This window comes from Delphinapterus leucas, chromosome 17, assembly GCF_059928025.1.
Source record: "Delphinapterus leucas isolate spDelLeu-1000000601 "Yukka" chromosome 17, BTC_Dleu_Yukka2, whole genome shotgun sequence".
In the NCBI taxonomy this organism is placed as follows: Eukaryota; Metazoa; Chordata; class Mammalia; order Artiodactyla; family Monodontidae; genus Delphinapterus; species Delphinapterus leucas.
In genome coordinates, this window is record NC_143145.1 from 73508243 (window position 1) to 73534678 (window position 26436).

Here is a 26436-nt window from a genome sequence, read left to right on the forward strand (position 1 = left end):
CAGTCACCATTTGGTGCCTTGACTAGTATACTCTTTTAATTGGCTTGCCTTTCTTTGGTCTTATTTATTCTCTAGTCTTTTCTTACACTTAGCTGGAGTAATCTTTCTTGAATGAAAGTCTACTTCTGTTTCTCCCCTCTCTTCCTCTTAGAGAATAAAGCCACGGCTTCTTGTAATAGCATATAATACCCACCATGATTTAAATCTGCTGGACTCTAAGCTATATCATCTGCCGCTTCTTTATTTCACCTCATTTTTCCAACGATGCAGAACTACTTATTACAATATGATGCTGCTTTATGCCCTCGTGTATTCGTATGACCTCTTCCTGTCTGTCTGGGATGTTTTTCCTGACTGTTTATAAAAGATGTAATCATTCTTAAAAGCTCAGTTCCACAGTCACCTTCCCAGGAAGTAGATCATGATCATCTCTGTTAATTAGACATTTCCTCTGCTGTGCTGTCTTCTCACTTTGTGGATACATTATTTGTTGCATTTTTACTATTATATATTTTTTTAATTTATAAAAATTTTAAAATAATTTTACTGTTATAATTTTAAAATTTTTCTTCCATTAGAGTGAGAGCTTCTAGAGAGCAGAGATTGTGTTTATCTCAGGGAAAAATGCTTGACTTTAATTTATGTACGTGGCAGCGGTTTGATTAGGACTTGACAGGGGAATCATTAGGAGGACAGAGCAGGGAAGGATATTTCAGACAAAGAGAATGGCATGTGCAGCAGCACAGAGGAAAAGGAGAACATTTGAGGACTATTACTATTCAGCGTGGCAGGGGCGGGGGTGGACGGGTAGAAGTAGGAGGTGAGATGAGAGCATCGAGTTGGATCCGGATTACAGGGGCCTCATTCTCTGTGTAAAGGAGGTTTTGTCTTGTTCTTGGCATTGGCATACTGTTGAAGGATTTTAAGCAGAGTAACAGCAGCATTAGATTCTGTTTTGGAAAGATGACTTTGCCAGCAGCCTGAAGGATGGATTGTAATGTGAGCAAAACAAGAGACAGGGAGACCAGTTAAGAACTCCTGCAATACCCAGGTGACGGTGATGAGGTACCAAACTAATTATTGGAACAATAAAAGTAGAAAGTAAATGATTTGGAAAGAAAGAGGTGACATTTGAATTGGATCTTCAAGCATGGAGGAGAGTTCCCCAGTGAGTGAAACAGGCAAAGGGCACATAGAGGAAATAGATGCTGCAAATCCTTTATGTTTAGGGAATGGGAAAGGGATATGTGGGAGTAAATGAGAGAGAAATGAACTATATATTTTTTTATTTTAACTTTTTATTTTATAGTGGAATATAGCCAGTTAACAATGTTGTGATAATTTCAGGTGCACAGCAGAGCGACTCAGACATGCATATACATGTATCCATTCCCCCCAGACTCCCCTCCCATCCAGGCTGCCACATAACATTGAACAGAGTTCCCTGTGCTATACAGTAGGTCCTTGTTGGTTATCCTTTTTAAATATAGCAGTGTGTACATGTAGATCCCAAACTCCCTAACCATCCCTTCCCTCCACCCTTCCCCGCCCCAGGGTAACCATAAGTTCATTCCCCAAGTCTGTGAGTCCGTTTCTGTTTTGTAAATACGTTCAAGAAATGAGCCATATTGAGAAAGGTTTTGTGTGTCAGTCCAATCAGTGTGGACTTTATTTTGAAAACACTGGATATATAAATATTTTTTTTTATAAAGGAAATGATGCCATCAGATTGTGGTTAAAACAGTCACCAAAATTCAAGTTCTGTATTTTAAAAGCAGGAAACTTAGAAATAATCAATGGATATAAGGAGAATGAGCCAGGATTACTTGAGCACTAAGGAGAATATATATATTAAAAGGATGAGATATTTAGTATCCATATCCTTACTCAGAGTTCACCTACTACATGGCATTATCTCACATACTCTGTGAAATGATCCATATCAGTGATAAAGGTTGCCTTCCATTTGAGATCCTTTTCAAAGAAAACTTTGCATAGTATATTATTTTTTGTACATTTTGTACAATAATAATGCATTGATTATTTTAAGTACACTTCTGTTTTCTAAGTGCTGCAAAGTTAATTCACTGTAGTTTTAGATCTTTTCAGGGAATACAGATGGTTTTCTATTTCTAATGTTCCTTTTAACTTTAACATCATCTAGATTTACCAAGAAACCAAAGAGAGGAATACAGTACCTCCAAGAACAAGGGATGCTTGGCACTACACCTGAAGATATTGCCCAGTTCTTACATCAGGAGGAAAGATTAGACTCTGTAAGAACACCATGTTATTTCGTTCTAACTTTTTCTGTAAAATTCTTTTTTAAGTTAATAATATTATAATATTATTGCCCCTTTAAGATGCCCTCCTATGTAAAAATAAGTTAGCTGTTCTTAATTTTGCTTTTTTATTCTCTATGCTCAAAAGAATATCTTGATTTTTTTTTTTTAAATAAACACATTTAGTATGTTTAACTTTTAACTTCACATTTGAAATAGTTAATTAACCCTGTGGTTAAAACCTGTGGATCTTACGGATTTTTTCTCCTTTTTAAAAAATTGGCTGTGTAGGAAATGTAAGTCTATTAGGATATCAATTTCTGTCTTTTGTTCTTTAGACTCAAGTAGGTGAATTCCTGGGAGATAATGATAAATTTAACAAAGAAGTCATGTATGCATATGTGGACCAACATGACTTTTCAGGAAAGGATTTTGTTTCAGCCCTTCGTATGTTTCTGGAAGGATTCCGTCTTCCAGGGGAAGCTCAGAAAATTGATCGATTGATGGAAAAGTTTGCTGCAAGATACTTAGAATGCAACCAAGGGTAAGCAGGATTCAGATTCAAGTACTTATTGGTTGCTGACTATGTCCAAGACCCTCTTCTGGGGAGCATCGGGTGATTCATAATCCCCTGCCCCAGGAAACTTAGATTATACACGATCTGGAAGTGATGAGACAATTCCATAAAAAATTATAATATGAGATAGAACATAAATCCTAAAAGAGAAAACTAAAAGTGACATGGGGTTTGAGGTGAGTTATTTAAATGCTAACTGTAAACAGTAAAAGTTTATAACACGAAACATTTATTTTTGCAGGCAAACCCTCTTTGCTAGTGCAGATACTGCGTATGTTCTGGCGTATTCAATTATCATGCTCACCACAGACCTTCACAGTCCACAGGTATGTCTTCTTCCAAGCCAGTTTTACAATAAATAGTACAGATTAAATAAATTGTTTTGAATTCAGTAAGTAATAGTTGAAATTTTAATCTTAATTTAGTTAAACCAGTCACCAAATTGGGGTACTTAATTTGGTGTAGTGTACATTTTACAAATGCAGTTTCTGGTAGTAATTCTAATTAGACTTTTAGATATCTGTAAAATCTGTATTTGTCTTTCTCATGATTGACAGCTGTATAAAACTTCAGATAAATTTTAATCTAAGAATGTGCTTATAGCTCTTCTGCCTGTGTTTATTACAACATGGAAAAACATCATATAAACCATCTTTTGTTTGTTTGTTTTAACATTTCAAACTTAAATAACAGAGGATTTAGTATAGTGGGTCCTTCATGTGCTTATCACCCATCTTCCACAGTTCCCAACTTATGGCCAGTCTTGTTCTATTTATATCCCTTTTCTCCCCCAGGTCATTTTGGAGCAAATCTCATGTATCATATCATTTCATCTGTATTTATTTCAGTATATATATCTGAAAGAGAAATACTGTATTTAAACATAACCACAGTACCATTACACCTAAAAATTAACCATAATTTTAAAATACCAGACATCCAGGAAGTGTTTAAATTTCATTTGCTTCAGTAAATTGTAATTCCTTTACTTTAAATATTAAGGAACTGTCACTTGATTTCTGATATTCAATAACAAAAACATTATTTTTAAAGTTTTAGGTATTTTATGCATAGTTTCCAAAAACTTGAGGAAAATTATCTTTATAAATAAACCTATTTGCAAGAATTTCTTAATACTTCTTAGGGATAGGCTTCTAATGATATGTATTACTCTTATGATGAGAAATAAACTATATACTTATTACTAATCTGAGATGTATTGGAAAAACTATAAGGTTTAAAACAGCTTATGAGTTTAAAAATTATAAAGTTTTAAGCAGCTTGTGAGTTCCTGTGAAGCTAAGTGGACTGTTAGAAAATTGAACCCGTAATTAGGACCCTATATGATTTATGATGCAGGGCTATATGAACTATAACAAATGATGTCATTTTCAAAGAACACAGGTAACTTTAAAGGAATTCCTTAAAACTAATTCTCCTCATTCCTTGTTGTTTTCAGAGTTAAAATATAGGTTAATTTAACAAGTCATTTATGTTCCTTTTTCACCTAGAATATTTATAGTTAACTACCATTTATATATAGAGTGGGACAATTTTTTTTTAATTTTTGAAATACATTTAGAACATGTTTAATTTTTTTGTTTATTAATCTTCATCAGTAGTAACAATTGGCTTTAAGTGATTTAAGTACTAAAACTTAATTAGGCACAGCTTAATTTAAGCACATGAGAGTAAAAGTCAAGAGTAAAATGTTCTATAAAAGATAAAGCAGAAGAAGAAAAGTAGGATTATGTTTTACACTACTTCCAGAATCTCATTGTGGCAGAAGTCTTCTGTTTGAGCAGTGTATTTTCATTTTGTGTATCTGCAATTAATGTAGTCTCCTCTCCGACGTGCTTGGAGCTCCTACCCCTACCTCCCAGCCCAGATCCACAAATACACTTTGCTGCTACTTCAGATTTTCTTCCAGGGCTTGTCTTTGTCTCTCATTGGCACAATGCTAAAACATTATACCATGTTCAAAATTTCCGGTGATGTTAATCTTCTTTTAGCCTCTTATTGGCAGCACTTGTGTGGTCTTTTATGTTGGTATCCCTGGGTCATTGCTTTTTTAATATTCATCAGAACTTCAGGTGAAATGGCTTTCTTTTAATGTTTTTTAAGTGCCATGACTCAAGATAAGTTTTCAAAGTTTTAGTATGTTAGAGCTTTTTTCCCTTGAGTAATAATAAATTACATTTGGAAACTTTTATGGTAATATTTTTACTTTTTTGTAGAAGTGCTCCTCTCACCCTTTCTGACGTACTGGAAAGATCTGTTTGCAGAATAGTCAGAACTAAATAAATGTTTGTATCCCAGTTATATCCCCTGGACATTCTGGTTTCTCTATAGTTAGTTTTGCAAACTTCTGATGACTTACTTGATTGTCATTCTATGTACCTTCTTGTAAATTTACAGGACACTTATCTTTAGAGGTGCCTTAAATTCTTCATGGAAAGTGGTAGGAATATATTTAATTAAGTAAATGTATCTTCAGAGACATCATATGACTTACAGGTTTTATCCGTCTGGGTTTTCAGGGATATAAAGCATAAACACTTTGTGCTAGTTCCCAAGTTTGGCGACAGGGCTACCATCTTATGTACTACAGATTTGTACTCCAAAGACTTATCAGGGTATGCGGTAGGATGTTCCTGTTCAGCATACTCTTAAATAAGGCAAAATGTTCCAAGGATACTTTGCCCAGATCGCCTAACATTCAGTTGCCATGATGAGTCAGTGAGATTGCTATCTGATTTTAAATAAATTTCAGCTCTTGTTATTCTTGCATCCGCTGTTACATAAAATCAGTTTTTAAATCATTAGCAAACACATTTATGTTCTTCTGAACTAAGATTTGAATCTTTTGATAACATAAGTGTCTAATAATTGTCATGGTCCTTTTTTTAAAGGACTCTGACTAGAGCTCTTAAACCTTGGGCAAAAGCAAAGAATTTCATTGTTCAGTCTTGCTGTTTTCTTATTACAGATTACTCACGCACTCCTCAGAGCAAGGTGAACTAGTATATTGCCAGGATGGGTCTTTCCTACATTGTCCTTATTTTCTGTGACTTCCTTTTTTCATTTTAATGTCTGCTTTGTTGAGTATTTTCCACTTTCTACCCCTCAAAGTATTTATAAATTCTCTTATATGAGTATTTTTCTGTTAATTTTTAGGAATTATAATGGTTTTTCATTTCTAGGTTAAAAATAAAATGACAAAGGAACAGTACATTAAGATGAATAGAGGTATCAATGACAGTAAAGATCTTCCTGAAGAGTATCTATCAGCCATCTATAATGAAATAGCTGGAAAAAAGATATCAATGAAAGAAACAAAAGAACTAACAATCCCTACAAAATCAAGTAAACAAAGTAAGTGTCCAAATCAACTGAATTCTGATTGTTTCGGAGGAAAACTATGGGTTCTTGAAAGTGTTTTACTTAGAGTAGATCAAGTATTATTGTACTGAAAAGTATTATAATATACAGTTTGCTGATCTGATTGTGTTTTTTCCCGTATCCTGAAGAAAGATAGCACTGACCAGTGATAAATGGAAAGTGCTACATAATATGCATGGATTAGTGTGCATTTAATACACACTTGTCCATTTAGCAGTTAATATCAGCACATATTTGGAGATCAAAAGAGATTGATTGGTTAGGCAACCCCAATAGTCAGATTTCAGCTCTCATTCTTTCTTACTGCCTCCTTGTCATCTACAAGCAACTTTCTTCCGTTGGTTCACCTATCATTACACATAAACAGAAGCTGGAAGTAGGGGTGATTCAAGGAGATGGGGAAGGTTAGGTCATGGGGGAGCTCGTGGGAGTTGGAACTCACTACTTCAGATGCACCACAAGTTATACCGCTGTGGCATTCCCAAATCTGACCGGCATCAGGAGCCAGCGGGGGGGCCTAGCTCCATTCTCCACGTTCTGTGCATGTAGATAGTGGTGATTAAATTAGAGCTAAAGTCTGACTGCAGGAATGAGGTGAGGGTAGTGGCTCAGTAATATAACATGGAAAGAGAACTCCTGCCTTTCTGAGCAACTTCCACTTGGAAGTGGAATCTCAAGCTTCATCTAAAAGAACAAATTGCAGTAGCAAAATTCTATCAACAGGAGAGAATCAAAAAGGCCTGTGTGATACGTGTATTTCTAGAAGTTGATGAAGAATTATCAGATGAGAGTCGGAGGCTATGGAGATAATGTTAGAAGGAATAGTGGAGTATAAATGGTCTTATCTTTTGGGGAATATAGGGAATGATTCTAAGGAATTTTAGTAAGTTCTCCCTCATTTTATAGAAGAGGGAACAAGTGCAGAGAGGTTAGGAAACTTAGAATCATAGAATCTATGAGCTGAGTGCAATGTAAAAACTTTCACTAATTCTCTAGACCTAAAACCCAAAGAGTGGCAAAGCCACGTCTTGAACTCGGCATCCTTGGCTCTTACTGCAGTCCAGCACCGATCAGCAGTTTACTTGGTAGCGTTATTTGCTTCTACTTAAGAAATTAAGTATATTGATCAAGACTTCATTTTCACACCTAAGTAGATGCCAATTATCTGATTTCACTTTCTTCCTCACACCCGTATAGTAACATCTTCATACCCCTCATTCTCTGGCCTCTTCTCCATATGGTGGTAGGAAATCACTGAGCAGTGGGGTATGGGAAGGAGGTGATGGTGTGCTGAAATTCTGAAATCATCCCAAGTGTTAGGGCCACTGTTTTCTTGTCAGCTCAGGAGATCATTCAAGCCTGTGTCATGTGAGGATACCATTGCCTTTTACTAACCTCTCTTCTCTTCTAGCCCATGTTTGGGCTGTTTCCCTAGTACTTTCATTGTGACAGATTTGTACCTACTCTCTTCCCTTTTCATAGATTTTCCATGTATCCCTGCCTCCTAGTTCAGGATATTTTTTTCTTTCATTTTTGAAATTCATATAACATAAAATTAACCATTTTGAAGCGAACAATTAGTGGTATTTAGTACATTCACAGTGTTGTGTAACCGCCACCTCTGTATAGTTCCAAAACATTTCATCACCCCAAAATAAAACCACGTATCCGTTAAGCAGTTTTTCCATGTTCCCTACCTTTCCTCAGCCCCTGGCTGTCACCAGTCTGCTTTCTGCTTCTATGGATTTACCTACTCTGGATATTTCATCTAAATGGAATCATACATTATGTGACCTTTTGTGTCTGGCTTCTTAGGACTATTTTGAATTAGTATTCATTGGTAGTACTTATTATTTTATACTAAAACATCAAAATAGCATTCTTAAAGGCTTTACATTTTAAACACTAATAGTGTTTGTTGTTTCAGATGTAGCCAGTGAAAAACAAAGAAGACTTCTGTATAACTTAGAAATGGAACAGATGGCCAAGACAGCTAAAGCACTCATGGAGGCCGTGAGCCATGTTCAAGCACCTTTCACAAGTGCGACACATTTGGAGCATGTGAGACCTATGTTTAAGGTAAGCGTTACTAATAACTTGTTTGCAGTGTATATATTTATATATACTGCTGTTCAGCATATTCTTTTTTTTTAAATTATTATTTTTTTTATTTTTCGGCTGCATTGGGTCCTCATTGTTGTGCGCAGGCTTTCTCTAGTTGCGGCGAGCGGGGGCTACTCTTCGTTGTGGTGTGCAGGCTTCTCATTGCAGTGGGTTCTCTTGTTGCGGAGCACGGGCTTTAGGCGCACGGGCTTCAGTAGTTGCAGTACGCGGGCTCAGTAGTTGTGGCGCACGGGCTTAGTTGTTCCGTGGCATGTGGGATCTTCCCGGATCAGGGCTCAAACCCGTGTCCCCTGCATTGGCAGGTGGATTCTTAACCACTGCGCCACCAGGGAAGTCCTGTTCAGCGTATTCTTAAGTTAAGGAAATACAGTGATATAGCCCATTAGTATACACCCAGAAGTGAAAGCCATATTATTTAGGAGATCGCAAATATAAAATTTTTCTTGAAGAGAATGAGAAAAGGTATGCATGATTAGCAATTAATAGGCGTGTGATCTTAAGAACAGAAAGCTCTTTGGAGAATTAAGCCTTGGCCTGGTTTCCTCTGTGTTCTATTTAGAGCTTTGGAGTTCCCTGAAATCTCAAAGCGATCTTGAGCCTCCTACTCTCTTTCAGTGCTCTGGCCCAGGAACTAAGCTGAGGGTTCTGAGTATTCCTGGGGCCCAGAAAGTAGAGTCAGGAACAAAAGGGAGCTTTCTTGTGTTCATAGATCTAGTAAGAATGATTCTTACTGCTTCTTTAAAATTTGATTTCCCATTCAGTCTTCATTTTCCTATTCTTTTTTTCTATCCTTTCTTCAAATTCCAGAAGGAGTAAGCAGTGCATCATAAGGATTGTAGGGAAATGGAGGGGAGTCCAGTCAAGTTTGAGAAGGAAAAATGGGTTAAGTACATTTCTGTTTGTGACACAGTGTGGTTAGATGGACTGTGGAGGTTGAAGATTATAATTCGAGTTCTCATTCATAACTACATATGTGTATGGGTAGTAAAAGATGACTACAAGGTTTCAGCTCTAAAATTTTACAGTTCTACCCCTACTTCAAGGTCTGTGTGATAGTGACCTTTCTAAAAGTTGATGGAGAGTTACAGGACGCGAGCGGGGATGCTAGGGAGATAACGTTAGAAGGAACAGTGGAGTATAACTGGCCTTTCTTTTGGCATAATGTAGAAAGTGATGTCAAAATATAAGATATACTTTCTCTTTATTATGAAATAAATTACAAAGCAGATTTTTGCTTTGTTTTGTTTTGAATAATCTTATACCTTTATTTTGTTTTTCTTTTCAAATGTTTTTGGTAGACGGGAGGTGGAGGATGGAAAAACGAAAAGAATAAGGAACCAGCCATAATTGTACCACTCAGAAAAAATTTCTGTTAATACGTTTACATACTACTTTTTATCTTAAACAGTTGTGGTCCTACTATGTATAGAATTTTGTATCTTGCTGTTTCTCACATAAGTATTTCCCCATATCATTAAAAATTCTTCATAAATAGCTTTTATGGTCTATTCTCTGGATTAGTTATCCTTTATTTAAACTAATCCTCTAAGCTAGAATTAAGAACCTTTCCTCTCACTGCCATTTCTACTGTAATTACCGTCTCCAGTTACTTTCATTTCTCACTCTTGTCGCTGTAACATCCTCCTGACTAGTATCCTTATGTCTACTTTTGTGCTTCTCGTACGCACTTACAGAGGCCAGAATGTTTAAAATACAAAATGAACTGTCACCTTCTTCCTTAAAGCCATTCACTGACTTTGCAACTATGATGAAACCTAGCACATCCCAAGGGTCTGTAGACCATGTGTGGTCTAGAGCTCCACCTTCCTTCAACCTCATCGCTAGAGTTCTTGTCTCTTACTGTGCTGCAGCCACACTGGTATTCTTTCCATTTCTAGAATGTCCTAAATTATTTTCTCTTCAGAGCATTCATACAAGCTGTGTCCTTTGTCTAGGATGCCTTTTCCTTCTTTGCCTGAGTAGTTTCTACTTTAAATGTTACTTTCTCAGAGAGTTCTGCCCTGGCCCCTCTAATCTAGATTAGGTCCCTTTTCATAACATGCTATACTCCTCCTTCATTGTATTTATAACAGTATGTATTTATACATTTATTTATTTTAAAACTGAATGTCTATTTCTTTACTAGACTTTAAGCTCCATGAGGCAAGGGACTACATCTGTTCTGTTGACTTTTCCCAATGTCTAGCACAATTCCTGGCTTGTAGTTAGTGCTCAGTAAATAAGCATTGGCTGAGTAAAGGAATAAATGAGAGATTCCTAGAATGTGATATAATATTAAGGGATGAAAACCTTATTAAGAACCTTTTTACATATTGCCAGATTGTATTCTATAGAGATTTATACATTTGAGGGGACAATTTCACTGTCCTCTGGATGTTATTTAGGTATAATTTGATAAGACAAGTCATTGTCTTTAATTTGCAGTGGGGTTAAACCTTTTGTCACAGGCTTAAGAACCTTATACTTCTCCTTGTATAAAATATTACAAAGGTTTCCAAATAGATGTGCTGTTCCTTCACTTATAATAGGATGTGTAATTTATTACTTTAGTGTGGTGCTTTGTATTTTAAAGGTACTGCACTTCCTATGCTTCCCACAGCATCTCTCTATAGTGGCAGTCCAGGTATTAAAGGGGAAGAAATGAGGTTCAGAAAAAAAGAGGTTAAATAAGTAACAAGGCTAGGACTGGAAGTTAGTTACTGTGGCTTATATTCCTCTGTTTAGGAATTACACTTGTACTTCTAAACTTTCTGACGTTATAAGCAAAGCTTTGGGTGATTCTGTTTTTCTTAATAGTGCTAAAATTTTTTTAGATCTTTAAAAAATTCCAGTTGTCGTTTCTGTACCACACTGGTATAAACATTTTTCATCTGTATGGCTATACGGATATATAGTTTTGCTTCATTTTGACCTATCAAAAGCAGCGAATACTCTTGTATCAGACATTTCAAAGTTATACACACACATGCACACACCAGTATATACACATATGATTTGATATGAGGATTTTCAGTAGTTAGAGGTAGCTCTCTTTTTTTGTTTATTTTACATTACAATTTCACAAGGTATTCAGTTCTATTAAAATTTAGTGTTTGTTGGCTTTCATAGTCTGTAATCAAGATGTATTTTATTGAACTGTATTTTAAAATATTGTCCAACTAGGAACCAAAGATATCACTCATGTTTCAAAGTAAAATATTTGACTACCAAAATAAAATAAATAAATAAGGCTAAATGATGTCCACAGAGCAGGCTTAAAGAAAAGAGAGTAATGTAACTGTTACAAGTGGAAAATGGTTAAAAGGATTTTCTTGGAAATAAAATTAGTCCATGAAATATTGCAAGAGACACAGCTTACAGAGGGAGAGGAGTTCTGAAGTCAGGGGTAGAATTAATATAATTTATGAGTATTGACTATTCCCATTTTTCATTAATGTAAATAATTTATAGATGCTGTGCTTAAAATATGCCTAGTGTCCTCTCCCAAATTTATAATTTTGCTCTCCCGCTTATTTAAGCCCAGGCGGCATTATATAGTTTCTCCTTTGTCTAAGAAAGCTTTCCAAGTAACTGTGCCAAGAAACTCATTGCTTTTTTTTTCAGAAGTTCCTCAAATTGCCTGAAATCTGAGAGATGTTAATATAGTATTATCATAAAGTTTAATTATCACTTGATGTTTGTGATGTATTTCAAATTTTTAATCTTTCTAGTTGGCTTGGACCCCTTTTCTGGCTGCGTTCAGTGTGGGTCTACAAGACTGTGATGATACTGAAGTAGCCTCTCTTTGCCTGGAAGGTATAAGATGTGCAATCAGAATTGCATGCATTTTCAGCATTCAGGTAACAAAGAATTTTGCCTTTGTAGCCAGTCTGGAAAACGTAAATTACTTTTGTCATTACTACAGTTTAAATTATTTCTTGTGTTGAAATTATTAAAAGTGAATTTCAAGTTTATAATGGAATTTAACTGTCTTCATGTTTACATTTCCAAGAAGCTGTGACGGAACAGGGTAGTTCTTTATTGATGTGTCTAAAATTCGTCATAATAACTTTGGTTTGCAGTTTTTTTCTCTGTAGAATATTAGCTATGTACAGAGTTTCCAAGAGTTTGAATTCCTATATTGCAATTTGAATATCTTATCTGTGTTGCATGTTTTTATTTATTGAATCATATGTTTTTCACATTTTATATATATATATATAACTTTACCTATCCTAAGAACAAGTTATCTTTAAGAGACCCAAGTATCTAGAACAATTTTTATGAAGACAGTCCCTTCTAGTAATTTATATGCTTTGTCTGATAATAAATTTTAGCCAATGCTTGCCTGCTTTCTTTTTAAAAACCCATTTCACATTTAATTATGAATGTTATAGCTTAAAAAGCAGTCTAGCTGTAGAGGAAAAAATGAGCAAATTTATAAATCAGCTTTCTGCTAGTTCAGTCACTTGAAACATAAATGCTCAATGAATTTTTTTTACTATATATATGAATTATTGTCACTAAAATCTTGTCTTGATTTGACACCTCCATTGCCTTTCAGTTTTAGAAATTCATCCTTTTCTGCTTCATTCATCTTAAAATTAAAAAAAACTACAGTTTGAGGTATTATATGTAATTCATGACTTAGTTAAAAACTTACTAAACAAGTAAACAGTTTGTCAGTAGGGAACTAGGGATTACCCTGTTGTGTTTACAACCATGTAAGTTTGCTTTTTCTCTTTTTCATAGCTGGAAAGAGATGCATATGTCCAGGCGCTAGCAAGATTTACCTTACTTACAGTGAGTTCTGGGATTACTGAAATGAAACAGAAGAACATTGACACAATTAAAACACTTATCACAGTGGCTCATACAGATGGAAATTATCTAGGAAATTCATGGCATGAGGTATAAGCACTTCCTTTATTTTCAGCTTTGCAATCTGGTTTATAAAATGAGCTCATGCTAAACAGTATATCACTGACATGCTTAAGTGTTTGGGGAGAAAATTAATTTAGTACATTCAGGGTAAGTACATTTAGCTTTTTATAATGATTTATAATGTAGCCTATGTTTAAATCGTGATTGAGTACATTTAAATATTTTTGCGAACATTTGTAACATGGAATTTAAATTTTTTTCCTTTTTGTAATTAAGATTCTGAAGTGCATCAGTCAGTTGGAGCTTGCACAACTTATAGGAACTGGAGTGAAACCTCGGTACATTTCTGGAACAGTGCGAGGCAGAGAAGGATCTCTTACTGGAACAAAAGAGCAGGCTCCTGATGAATTTGTGGGTCTCGGGCTAGGTGAGAATTTTTTGAATTACTTTTGTGAAGTATCAAAATTTATTTTTAACTTGCTCAATATAAGTAACTTTGTTGTAGCAATAAAACAGAATTAGAGGGATAAGATAAAATGCCCTTTGACTAGCCTTATGAGGGGAAAGCAAGGTGACATTGTAAGTCTCTTTTGCCTGGTCTAGTTTCCAATATTAAGTGACCGTTAGTCATAATCTCACAGTTGGGGGTGGGGGAAAGGTTCAGTTTAAAATTACCAGCTTTTACATAAAAAAGAATGAAATATTGCCATTTGCAGCAATATGAATGGACTGAGAATATTATATTTAGTGAAGTAAGTCAGACAGAGAAGGACAAATATTATATGATATCACTTACAGGTGGAATCTAAAAGATAATACAAATGAATCTGTATGCAAAACAGAAACAGACTCACAAACATAGAAAACAAATTTATATTTACCAAAGGGAATAGGGAGGAGGGAAGGGAAAAATTAGGAATATGGGATTAACAGATACAAACTACTGTACATAAAATAGATAAGCAACAGGGATTTACTGCATAGTGCAAGGAACTATATTTAATATTTGTAATAACCTGTAATGGAAAATAATCTGAAAATATATATAAAAAATTAACCAGCTTTAAAGACTAAGCAGATAACATTTATGAGTGAAGGCTTAAGATGATAAATAGTTGGGGCAACTGGAGAAGGCATTCATATTCATATTTTTTTTAAAGGCACTGTGCAGACATAACCAAACTCTTATGCCAGTCTGGAAACTTTCCCATGGTTCCCCATGAACTCAGTTTAGCCAGGACCTTCCAGATTTAACCCAGTAGAAAAAAAAGGAAGGTATTAGCAAAAATGGGTACAGAGGAACCAAAGACAATACATTTTTAGTCATAAATGGAAAGGGTTCCGCCAGGGAAGAAGCCAAGTTTAGACTGTCTTTCACTTTGAATACTGTACTTCTGGGTTTGAATTCTTCCATATTTCTTCTTTACTGTGTGCAAGTTACTTTAATTCTCTGAGCTTCAGATTCCTCTTTTGCAAACTAATGGTAATATCTACTTACAGAGTTGTCAGGATTAAATAAAAATATATATAAGTGGACTTAGTACAGTGGCTGGTATATTAATTGTTCCTGGATTATTCTTTATCCATCCTCCCTACCTCACTTCCAACCAAGAAGTCTAGAGACATGACTTAAAGAGAACAAGAAGGAATAAACCTGAGATCTAAGAATATTTACCATTTGCGCATGGGCTTTCTCTGGTTGCGGCGAGCAGAGGCTACTCTTTGTTGCCGTGTGCGGGCTTCTCATTGCAGTGGCTTCTCTTGGTGCGGAGCACGGGCTCTAGGTGCACGGGCTTCAGTAATTGCAGCTCGCAGGCTCAGTAGTTGTGGTACGCGGGCCCCAGAGCACACAGGCTTCAGTAGTTGTGGCGTGTGGGCTCTAGAGCACAGCCTCAGTAGTTGTGGCACACAGGCTTAGTTGCTGCAGGGCATGTGGGATCTTCCCGCACCAGGGATTGAACCTGTGTCTTCTCCATTGGCAGGCGGATTCCTAACCACTGCGCCACTGGGGAGGTCCCACCATTTACCTTTTGAGGCTTTGTATTGTAACATTGTATTTCTGGACATTTCTATCTTTTTATGATTTAGTGATTTCTCTGTTGTTGCTTGCAATAAAAATTCTTAGGAAATTTAGAAGAATTTCAAGCTTGAAAAACAATCCATAGAGAAGGAAGTAAAGACGAGGACCATGTTGTGGCTTCAGGTTGGACGGAAAAGTTAGTGCCCAGTGGTAATCCAGCTGTGGCAGCCAGCAGTGCAGCCTGTACCTCACTTGTATCTTAGATTCTGTGATTCTGGGAGGTGCAGGTATAGACCCGATAACTTGGTGAGCCAGCTGCAGGATTTAGAACTGCCTGAGCACCTGCATGGTTGGTGACGTATGTAACCTGGAAGTAACCTGGAAGTCTGACTCAGACATTAGAACTATAATTGTTCCAGCAGGCAGAATGAGATACAAATGAAAAATATTTACAGGTAAGTGAAGTGAATGTGCATTGATTGATTCAGCAGCTTTTGAAAGCTGCTTTTGTTTTTTTCCAGTAAGTCCTAGGGAGTGGAGGAAAGCCCAACCAAAGATAGTTGAGGTTGCCAGGGCTCAGTTTTGGCAAGTAACAGAAGTAGGTTACGCTAAAAATAATTACCAGTGGAATATTTTATCTTCTGTCAGTGTTAGTAAAACAAGAGAAGTAATAATTGCTGATAATGCTTAGTGGTATACTTGAAAATGAATTAAAATTAATTTGACCACTGTGCTGCTGTGCTACTTAGGTTGCAAGGAGATGAGATGAGCTGTCTTCTTCCTTCAGGAAAAGGGAATTTATAGTAAAACATACACTTGGAATCTGGAAGTGAGATAAAAATTCCAAGCTTCCAAGCCACTCAAGCGACCAGCCATACTCTTCCACCTCTCTCATGCTTTATATAGGCTTCCTCTTGTGTCGTCCACTTCTCTTTTCAGCTTGCTGCGTTCTCCACTCACTGCAAAGTGATCAGGTCTCTCAGATTTTAATCTGTGTCCTAGAGGGAGCCACTCTGTTGACGCGGCCCCTGTTGGGCAGAGCCCTCCCTTCAGCTTATCTCAGTGGTTAGTTCCCAACTCGCCCAGTGTGGCAGGTGTCCACCCTTCCAACTGTGCCCTGTCACCTGCTCAGACAAATGCTTTCTTCAGGACGCTGTGGTCAGAACTGAAGCTAGAAGAGGTTGTGGTACAGATGACTGAGCTGGTTTAGTCTGTATATAATATGTTTTTTAAGAAATAAATTAATATCCTCCTTTATTAACAGCATCCATACTCCAAATATTCATGTAACCAGGTTAATAGGGCTGAGTGTATGTTTATCTGACTTTTCTTACTGCTGTGATACAAATGTGTACTTTCACTTTTTGGAAACATGAAACTTTTAGTTATTAAGAATACACAGCATGGGACTTGCCTGGTGGCACAGTGGTTAAGAATCTGCCTGCCAGTGCAGGGGACACAGGTTCGAGCCCTGGCCCGAGAAGATCCCACGTGCCGTGGAGCATCTAAGCCCGTGTGCCACAACTACTGAGCCTTGGAGCCCGTGAGGCACAACTACTGAGCCCACGTGCCACAACTACTGAAGCCTGTGCACCTAGAGCCCGTGCTCCGCAACAAGAGAAGCCACTGCAATGAGAAGCCTGCGCACTGCAACAAAGAGTAGCCCCTGCTCGCCGCAACTGGAGAAAGCCCGGGCACAGTAGCGAAGACAAAACACAGCCAAAAATAAATAAATAAATTTATTTAAGAAAGAAAGAAAGAAAAGAATACATAGCATATGATTATTAGGTTTGAATTATATGCATACTGTTCTTTTATGGTATATATTAAAGTTTAAAAATTCAGTTGCTTGGTCATATAAATCTTACGTGAATATCACAGCACCTACATTTTTGTTCTTAGTTAGCCTAAATATTTGTGCTTTTGAATAATTTCTTTGGTAAAACTGAAATTATTAGCTTATTACTTATACTGTTATACAGATGTTTGAAAGATTTTTTTAAATAAATTTATTTATTTTATTTTATTTTAATTTCTGGCTGTCAGGTCCCCGCTGATGCATGCAGGCTCTCCCTAGCTGCGGTGAGCGGGGGCTACTCTTTGTTGTGGTGCGTGGGCTTCCCACTGCAGTGGCCTCTCCCGCTGCAGAGCACAGGCTCCAGGCATACGGGCCTCAGCAGTTGCGGCTCGCAGGCTCCAGAGCGCAGGCTCAGCAGCTGCGGCACACGGGCCCAGCCGCTCTGCGGCATGTGGGATCCCCCCCCAGACCAGGGCTCAAACCCGTGTCCCCTGCATCGGCAGGCGGACTCCCAACCACTGCACCACCAGGGAAGCCCTGAAAGATTTTATATACTTATGAAATTGGTTCTTGGATTGTTAGGCATTTTAAATATTCTTTAAGTAAGTTTATTATTAATGATGACAAATTATTATATCAATATTTAAATATAAAAGGTATAGAAATCTCTATAGGAAGGACATTCAGTTGACACACAAAGAAAGTTATGTGGTGACTGGCATTATTTTTTCTCACAGATTTTTCTTCATTAAATTCCTGTAATGTGCTACATACCTCAGGCGTGGTGGCTTGACACTATTTCCCTACCACCCCAGTTCTCTGTCACTTATTTCAGGCTTTCATCCTTGTTCACTTGTGTTATAGAAATAGACTCTTAATTTGTCTCCATGGCTCCAATAGCTCTGCCTGTTTCACTGTGTTCTACAGATATTACCAGAATTATTTTTCAGAAAATAGATTGGATCATGTCAGTCTTCTAAAAGGTCTGATGGTTCCCTCTTCTCAAAAGTAGTGCATTAAACGTGACAGTCTAGGTTCTTCACATTCTATTTCTAGTCTGTTTTTCCAGCTTCATCTCCTACTGCTTGTCTTTCTCTCCTTCATTGTCCCCTGCCAGAATCATCCTCCATTATGGCTTCACCCAAGTGTGTTGGAACATGACCTGCACGTGCATACTTCCATTACTTTATGTATGCTGCTCCTTCTTCCTGAATTGCTTTTTCTCCTTTCTTTCCCACATGATCATCCTTTTAGGCCTAACTTGAATTAATATTTTGTCATGTGAAGCCTTTCCGTGAGCTAACACCGCATTCTCCCTTCCCCTGTCAAAATTAGTTCTGTTTAACAACACTTGTATTATATGTAATTAGTTCATTTCAGCCATGAAATAATTGTTATATTGTATTAAAGTTGGTTGTAAGCCTGTCTCTCCTGGTAAATTGTTAGCTCTGTAGGACAGGGATCACATTCTTTTCACTTTGTTCAGTTCCCGGAATAGAATTTGAGTTCAGCTAGTTTAAATAACATTGTCTATTATGTTTGCATTCAAAAAGTCATTTATTGAGTGTCTAGTCAATCGAGTCAACAACTATTTGTTGAGCATTTGCTTTGGACTTAATGGTTCCTAATCTTGGAACTTTTTATCTGGCTGAGAAGGCAACAATAACACACCTAAAGTAATTTAAATAAGAAACTAAATGGAAGAAATTCTGATTTAAGCAGTATTTATTTAAGTATAAACTTAAATACTTACAGAGGAAGGTGAAACAGTGGAGAGGAATCCTTCATTGAGAACTCAAATTTGGGTCTTGGTAGATAAATTTTAGGTAGTTGTGGGATGGCCTGAATAGAGACAGGTATTGGCAAGAATGTTGAAGGGAAAAAAAAAAAAAAGAATGTTGAAGGGAACTGCCTTAAGCTCTAGGCTGAAAAGTTTATACTTTGTCCTGAAAGTAATAGTAAGCAAAATGAAGGTGATGACTTAGGAAAATTAATCTCCAGGAGAAGAAAGGAGAGATTGAAGAGCGGGAAAATCAGTAAAAGGGAAAGAAGTGAGGGAACTGTTATATATAGTAATAGTCATCTGGGCCTGAAGTTACAATGGTCTAAACGAGTAGGAATGAAAATGAATGAATCATATGACAAACAGCCCAAAAGAAAGATTTAGTGAAAGTGGAGGAAGGGAAGGATATCAAAGATGATTGTAAGGTTAAGAGTTTGAAAACTGGGGAAACTGTTGTTTTGCTACCTAACACATGGAACCAGTGTTGGGGGAAAAGATGAGTGATTCTTTTGAATAAGAGAATATTACAGCATACTGGTAGAATTTCCAGTAAACATTTGTAAATGGGACTGGAGAGTGCATTACAGGGGAGATCTAATTATCGATACATGGAATTGGTAATCCTCCTTAGTAGGTATCTTTTTTTTTTTTTTTTGCGGTACGTGGGCCTCTCACTGTTGTGGCCTCTCCCGTTGCGGAGCACGGGCTCCGGACGCGCAGGCTCAGCGGCCGTGGCTCACGGACGCGGCATGTGGGATCTTCCTGGACCGGGGCACGAACCCATGTCCCCTGCATCAGCAGGCGGACTCTCAACCACTGCGCCACCAGGGAACCCCATTAGTAGATATCTTTGGAACTGGGGTTAGTGCTGTGTTTCTTAAACAGTGAGGGAAATTATTCCTAATGTCATTAATTTTGTGATCAAAATTCTCAGTGCCCCTAAGTTGTGTGATCTTTGCAAACACAAGTTTGTGTCTTTAACCATGTCTGTATACCACTTAGTATATAGCTCAGTAAGCACCTTTGGCCTTGATAAATGGTCACTGATACCAAAAGAATCGCTTCCCCAAAGCTTGATTTCTTTCATTAGGAAAATAACTGATTTCAGAAATGTGTTTTAGAACTGAACGTGTGCTCTTCCACTGAATGCTTTTCATGCTGAAATGCCTCTCTTTCCTGTGTGGCAGTTGGAGGAAATGTGGACTGGAAGCAGATAGCAAGTATTCAGGAATCCATTGGAGAGACCAGTTCTCAGAGTGTTGTCGTTGCCGTAGATAGGTAAGGTGCTTGCTTTATTCCCTTCTCAGATGGACACTTTTAATTCTGTAGCACTTAGATGTATCTGCTCGTTAGTTAAAAGAGAAACGTTATTGTCAGGACATCTCTTAAGTAATATAAGACTGTATTGTGATATGCTGTGATTTAAATGATGAAGTACCTATAATTTTGCTTTCAAATCATAGAATATAGGAAGGAGATAAACAGTATGAAAATTTAAGTGATAGACATTAGTGGGCATTAGGGAAATTGTACCCTTGATGAGAAAAAACACGGTTCTTTTTTTTCTTTTTTTAAAATTTCCTTTATAGAAAATGTACTCCCCTTATTATCCCTGTTTGAAAATAGAGTATAATTTGTCTTTTTGAGTGTATGATATAGTATTGAATTATGGGTGATATGAAGGGGTTTGGTGGCAATTCTCATTATAAACTTCTTTGAATAGGATTTCAGAATTTGTATATTATATACATTACCAGATATTCCTCATTTTTAGTTTGTTTTCTAAAAGAAAATCTATACTATGGTTTATTTTACTATAGAATATTTAGTTTATTCTAGATTTTAAAAATTCCCAGTGTGTAAAACAATATCTAATGGTTTTTTTTTTTTGAAGATGAGCTTTTTCCAGATGGATGCCCAAATAATTGAAACTTAACATTTTACAGCACTGATGTTTAAATTCTTTTTTAACACTTCTGATGGAAACTTTCAAAAATACAATACGTACTATAATTGTTTTTGGTGCTTAGAGACTCATGCTGATCCATTATTTTACTTTGCTTTAGATAAAAACTTTTTGCTCTAAGTATGGACAGAACTAGAGTGTTCATTTGCTACTGGCCCTGGCAATACTCCCTGGAACTTTTTCCTTGAAAAGAATTCTTCATGTCCAATGTCCACTTGCTTTCCTTTTTTTTGTTTGTTTTTAAGGGAAGGAGGTAATTTGCCTTTCTCTTGTGAAGGTTGAAAACAGATTGTGTATCATCTTATACCTACTATATAACTCAAAGGCTTAACATGTGCTGCTTGGCACTCTTCAAGGTGCTTTCTGGGAAGGGGATCTAATAAAGAATTGGATATATGTATATGTGTATGTATAACTGTTTCACTTTAAAACAAACCAAAAAAACAAAGTGCTTTCCATGTGTTACTTCATTTTATCCTTTCAGCAGCCTCTGAGATAAGTAGTATTATTGTCCTCAATTTACAAATGAGGAAACTGAGACGAGGGGAATTAGATAATTTGCTTATTCTCACAACCAGGCTAATCTTGTCTTGATTATTACCTTAACCCTTTCATTAGTAGAGAATTTGGAGGAGTGGCACCAAGATATACACTCAGGCAGCATATCTCTGAGTGTGTTCAACCTCTCTGCCTTTCTGCCTGCATGTACAGCTCCAGAGCAGTGTAATAATATCTGCCCTTCTACTACTAGGATAGATGTCTTCCAAATGGTTTTTTAGCCATCCAGAAAATCATCTTCACTGTCATTATGAGAATCTGTTCAGGCAACAGTCTGTTTCCATAATATATTTTATATGACCAAAGCCAATTCTGATTTATCCAGCTGTCCACTGTTTGTTACAGGGAGACATGTCACTCATTTGAACAAATGATATGCCTCTCCATTTTAAGAATGTGTGCTGTTTCAGAGGAGTCTTAGCACAAATTCTGTTAGTACTTCATTGTCTCAAACTCATCACCAGATACTTCTACAACATAAATTCAATGTCCAGTTTTATACAAGGCCTCAATATTTAAATTTTACTTTATAGTAACCGCATTAAAAGTTACCTCTTTGATTTGTTATAAGATTATTTTATTCTTATGTGGTACATATCACTTCCTTGTTAAATTTCTTATGAATTCCTTTCTGAGTATCTGAGTTTATTTTTATTTGTAATATTCTGATTCTAGTCTATAAGCTAATTCAGTGAGATATCCCTGGTATTCAAGACAGTGGTGAGAATATTGTCAGGCATCATCCTGGAAAGTTCTGTACTTGTCCAGCAAAAAAAGTCGTTTTACTGTCCTTAGGCCTATTGTTCTGGATAATCTGTTATGACAAATATAGGAACTAAATATGGAAAATAAAGTAAGTTTTCCTTGCTTAATTATATTTATCAATGGAAAGATATATGTGGTTCCATCAAAAGCTTTAAAATGGTAAAATTTTCTGATTATCTTCACTTTTGTATTTGGAATCCTGTACTGTTAGAATTTAGGAGACTATAGGGCTCTTTAATCTGGGGTACCTGATCCTCTAGGATTTGCTAGGGAAACATTTGCTAGGCATTGTTAAACCAGATACTTCATAAGTATTACTAAACTTTGCAGGGGTGGATTTTGTCCAGGAATGATTTATCCCTGAAAGTTAAAAAACAGTTATTTAGTACCATAGTTTTTATTTTTATTATTGTTTTTTAAGCACACCAGATCTAGCTTTATACTGACCCATCCCTCACTTTGGAATATTCTGTCACCTATCAGAAAATATGGACAGCTCCTCCCCAACTGTGTTTGCTCATAAACATCTTTCATTTGGGTCTAAGCAGTAAATGTTACGTCTGATATTTTCACTATGAAAACATTAAATACACAGTAATTTAGTCTGCCTGTATGTCGCATACAGCTAAAAGTTTATTTGATCCAGAATCTGCAAGTTTTATCTTTTTTTTTTTGCATTGTTACATTGCTATCATAAAATGAATGAATTTAGTAATCTATCAATTTTTTTTTCCTACTCGTACTTTTCAGGGAATGTCTTTTGATAGTAACACACAAGATTCTCATACTTCTGTTCTCTGTTTTTCATACATGGCATGTAGAATCCATTTCATGGATGATTCTGTGAAACACAGCTCTGTTCTCCTGCCTTAGTATATTAAGGCTTAACTTTAAATGCCTCCACAGACTGCTGTGCTCCACCATCTGGTTTATCTTTAGTGGAGCGTTACTAGAAATAGAGTAACCCCTCAGAGGCTACCAAAGTGAGTAGGAATTTAAATGCCCTTTCTCAGGATGCGCGCTCCACCGACGTTCCACTGTCTCCTGAGTCGACAGAACCTGTTTGCTGACGATCTTCTCTGTTCTTGTTGCCTTTGTTCTTCACCATCTCACCACATTTAGAGGATTCATTGCTGCTTTCCCCTGGAGTTGCATATAATCGCCATCTCAGCTTCTGTTCTTTACTCCTATATGCCTTGTCATTTGCTTCCTTCTCAGTTAAAAAAAAGAAAAAAAGCTTTCTCGTTTCTTTTGTTCCTTCTCCTGTTGTTTCCCCTGTACTGTTTAGTTTTGACCTTCTTTGTGGTATGGTTTTTATAGCCATTGCCTTCCATGAGAATACCTCTAGTTTGAGAAACAGCTTAATGACATTCATATTGCAGTCTAGCGAATCTCATTTTTGTTCATGTGAGAGGTTCATAGGCTTTGTATATTGTGAATTTCTGGATCCAGTCTTAACCAGTGGATTCAGTGGGGCCCCATTACTCTTACTTTTTCTCCCAGATTGTGTTTTCAGTCAGATTTTTGAATTGTTGTTTTGTTCTACTGATAAGAGCAATATAGGAAATCTCAAGATACCCCTTTGGCAGGAGATCAGATTCTGAGTTATTGCATTGTCAGTTTTTAAGCCATTTTTCCTATCTTGTTTTTGTTACTCATTGCCAGGATGCATAGACCTTCAAGGACATTGAGGTTGAAAAATCATGATATACCCAGAATTTTTAGATAGTGGTAGTAGGAAAAAGCTAGAATGTATTTTAAATGTTTAAATTATGTTTTGCTCAGGTAAGTGTGAAGCAGTATAGCAAAATGGTTGAGAGGGTGGACTCTGGAGTCTGCCTGTCCTGGTTTGAATCTTGTCTCTAACACTGGTCCTGTGACTTTCAGAAAGTTATTCAATATCTTTGTGCCTCAGTTTCTATGTTGATAAAATTGGGAATATAATAGTATATATAATCATGGTGTTTGTGATTATTATGTGAGTGGATATATATATAAAGCAATTAGGATAGTATCCACCTTGTGATTGTTGGTAGCTATTACTGTTACTATGACGACTGTTATTTCTAAGTTTAATATTTGACCTGCTGCTGCCTTTGAGGTTTCCTTTTTATCGTGCAAATACTATGATGTACATTTTAAATTACAGAATATCAGTTCATCCTGGAAGTCATATCAAACCCTTGGTTACAAGCTCGGAACATGGATAAAAATGCAGACTTTAAAATAAGAGAACTAATATGTTTATGCTGAAATCTTTTATGAAACTTTGAAACACGGTAAAAGAGCTCAGTGAAGAAGGCAGGGCAAAGCTGGACAGCATAGCTTAGCTCTCACCATTTGAATGCTGTAAGAAAAGTGGGTTAGCCACTTGTTGGTTAAACTGTTGGAGACTATTTGCAAGGTTCTATTAACCATTTGTAATTTAACATAAATGAGTTTTTGAATCAAACACACATTGCTTATAAAAATAAAGTAGAAGTTTTCATTTTAAGAACATGTTTAATGTGGGTAATCAGGAAAATTGAAAAATCTTGTTTTGTGTATGCCAATTATTAGTTTTACAACTTAACATTTTTCTTATTCTAAGACTCTCATAAGAGACCTTTCCTAGTGTTTATAAATTTACTAATAAAATTACAACAATGTATTTGTGCTCTAATATATCATTCGGTACAAAGGAGGGAGGGAGGGACATCCAAGCTATACTTGTCACTAAAATACATGATAAAAAAATATTCATTTGATTACCTGATTTTTTGTTCCCTTAAAACAGATAAAAGTAGCTCGTACCCCAGGCCACTTACTTTTGAATTGATGTATCAGAAGTGAGACATTACAAGTTTTTGAATTATATTTTTTTCTTTAGAATATTTACAGGGTCCACAAGGCTAGATGGAAATGCTATTGGTAAGTATGTACATTTACTCCACTTAAAAACTGATTTTTTAGCTTAAAAGACTTCAAAGTTAAGTTTTAAAAATGTTAATCCATTTATATTATAGTGGACTTTGTCCGTTGGCTCTGTGCTGTGTCTATGGATGAATTACTTTCCACTACACATCCAAGAATGTTTAGTCTACAAAAAATAGTAGAAATATCATATTACAACATGGGAAGAATAAGACTGCAGTGGTCTCGAATTTGGGAAGTTATTGGAGATCATTTTAATAAGGTATTTGAGTAATTATGGATTTGCTTAATTTGTAATTTTTTGTTGTTTAAAATTTCCTTACCATAATCTAATTGAGACCTTTTTCCTTTCCAAGCAGTTTTTTATTACATTTTTGTAATTAGATTTAGAAAACCCTTTGAGTCCTGTTTTTTCTTTTAGAAATAATTGCTCTAGGTTTTAAGAATTTAGTTAAAATATGTTCTTCTTGTTGAGAAATATTGTTAGCACACTTAGTGCCTTTATGGAGAATCTTTGAATTTATCTATCTATGCTATTAATTATATATTTTTTCTAAAATAAAAAATAAAGAATTAGCAAGTTTCACTGCTGATATTAGCACCCTGTATTTCTGTTGCCATTACAGGTTGGCTGTAATCCTAATGAAGATGTAGCTATTTTTGCAGTAGACTCCTTGAGGCAATTGTCAATGAAGTTCTTAGAGAAAGGGGAGCTTGCTAATTTCAGATTCCAAAAGGATTTCTTAAGACCTTTTGAACATATAATGAAACGGAACAGGTATTATATTTGTTGAATTGCTTAATATCAGAAAAATACCTTATTTTCCTCAGTAGGGGGAAAAACAGAAGAAAAGGAAAAAAACCTGATGAGTTTTATCCAAGCGATTGTATTAACATTTTAGGTCTCCAACAATTCGAGATATGGTTGTACGGTGTATAGCACAGATGGTTAATTCTCAAGCTGCTAACATTCGGTCTGGATGGAAGAACATTTTCTCTGTATTTCATCTAGCGGCATCCGATCAAGATGAAAGCATAGTTGAACTTGCATTCCAAACAACGGGGCATATTGTCAGTGAGTATTCTCTAAGCTCTGTTCAAGTTAAAGAAAACAAAACTTTAATGTGTTCAGAAGATAATTCAAGTATAAGATTATGGGCTTGTCATGGGCTTTAAGTTTTCCAAGTTTTGCCCACAGAAGCAGAGTAAATAGTGACAGTATTGTCATTATTGTAATATTATAGTTAACATTTATCGAATGTTTACTATATGGCAAGCACTATAAGCACTTTGCATGCATTTTCTTCAGTCTTCACAGTAACTGTATGAGATCAATATCTTTATTATTCTCTCTCTCTTTTTTT

The 26436-nt window shown here is 36.2% G+C and overlaps 1 protein-coding gene across 3 annotated transcripts in view; it reads left to right on the forward strand.

Moving 5' to 3' along the window:
• The window catches only part of ARFGEF1 (ARF guanine nucleotide exchange factor 1), a 144862-nt gene that overhangs the window by 89650 nt on the left and 28776 nt on the right, over positions 1 to 26436 (forward strand). For all 3 annotated transcript variants that reach the window (XR_016388548.1, XM_022595253.3, XM_022595254.3), the window contains exons 15-27: positions 2165 to 2276; positions 2621 to 2826; positions 3101 to 3185; positions 6063 to 6234; positions 8189 to 8340; positions 12117 to 12245; positions 13138 to 13296; positions 13546 to 13696; positions 20058 to 20148; positions 25029 to 25069; positions 25165 to 25334; positions 25699 to 25850; positions 25975 to 26147. Coding sequence is in view for 2 of the 3 variants with exons in the window: in XM_022595253.3 (XP_022450961.1) it covers positions 2165 to 2276; positions 2621 to 2826; positions 3101 to 3185; positions 6063 to 6234; positions 8189 to 8340; positions 12117 to 12245; positions 13138 to 13296; positions 13546 to 13696; positions 20058 to 20148; positions 25029 to 25069; positions 25165 to 25334; positions 25699 to 25850; positions 25975 to 26147 (1793 nt within the window). In the remaining variant the exon portion in view is untranslated. The remainder of the gene's footprint in view (positions 1 to 2164; positions 2277 to 2620; positions 2827 to 3100; positions 3186 to 6062; positions 6235 to 8188; positions 8341 to 12116; positions 12246 to 13137; positions 13297 to 13545; positions 13697 to 20057; positions 20149 to 25028; positions 25070 to 25164; positions 25335 to 25698; positions 25851 to 25974; positions 26148 to 26436) is intronic.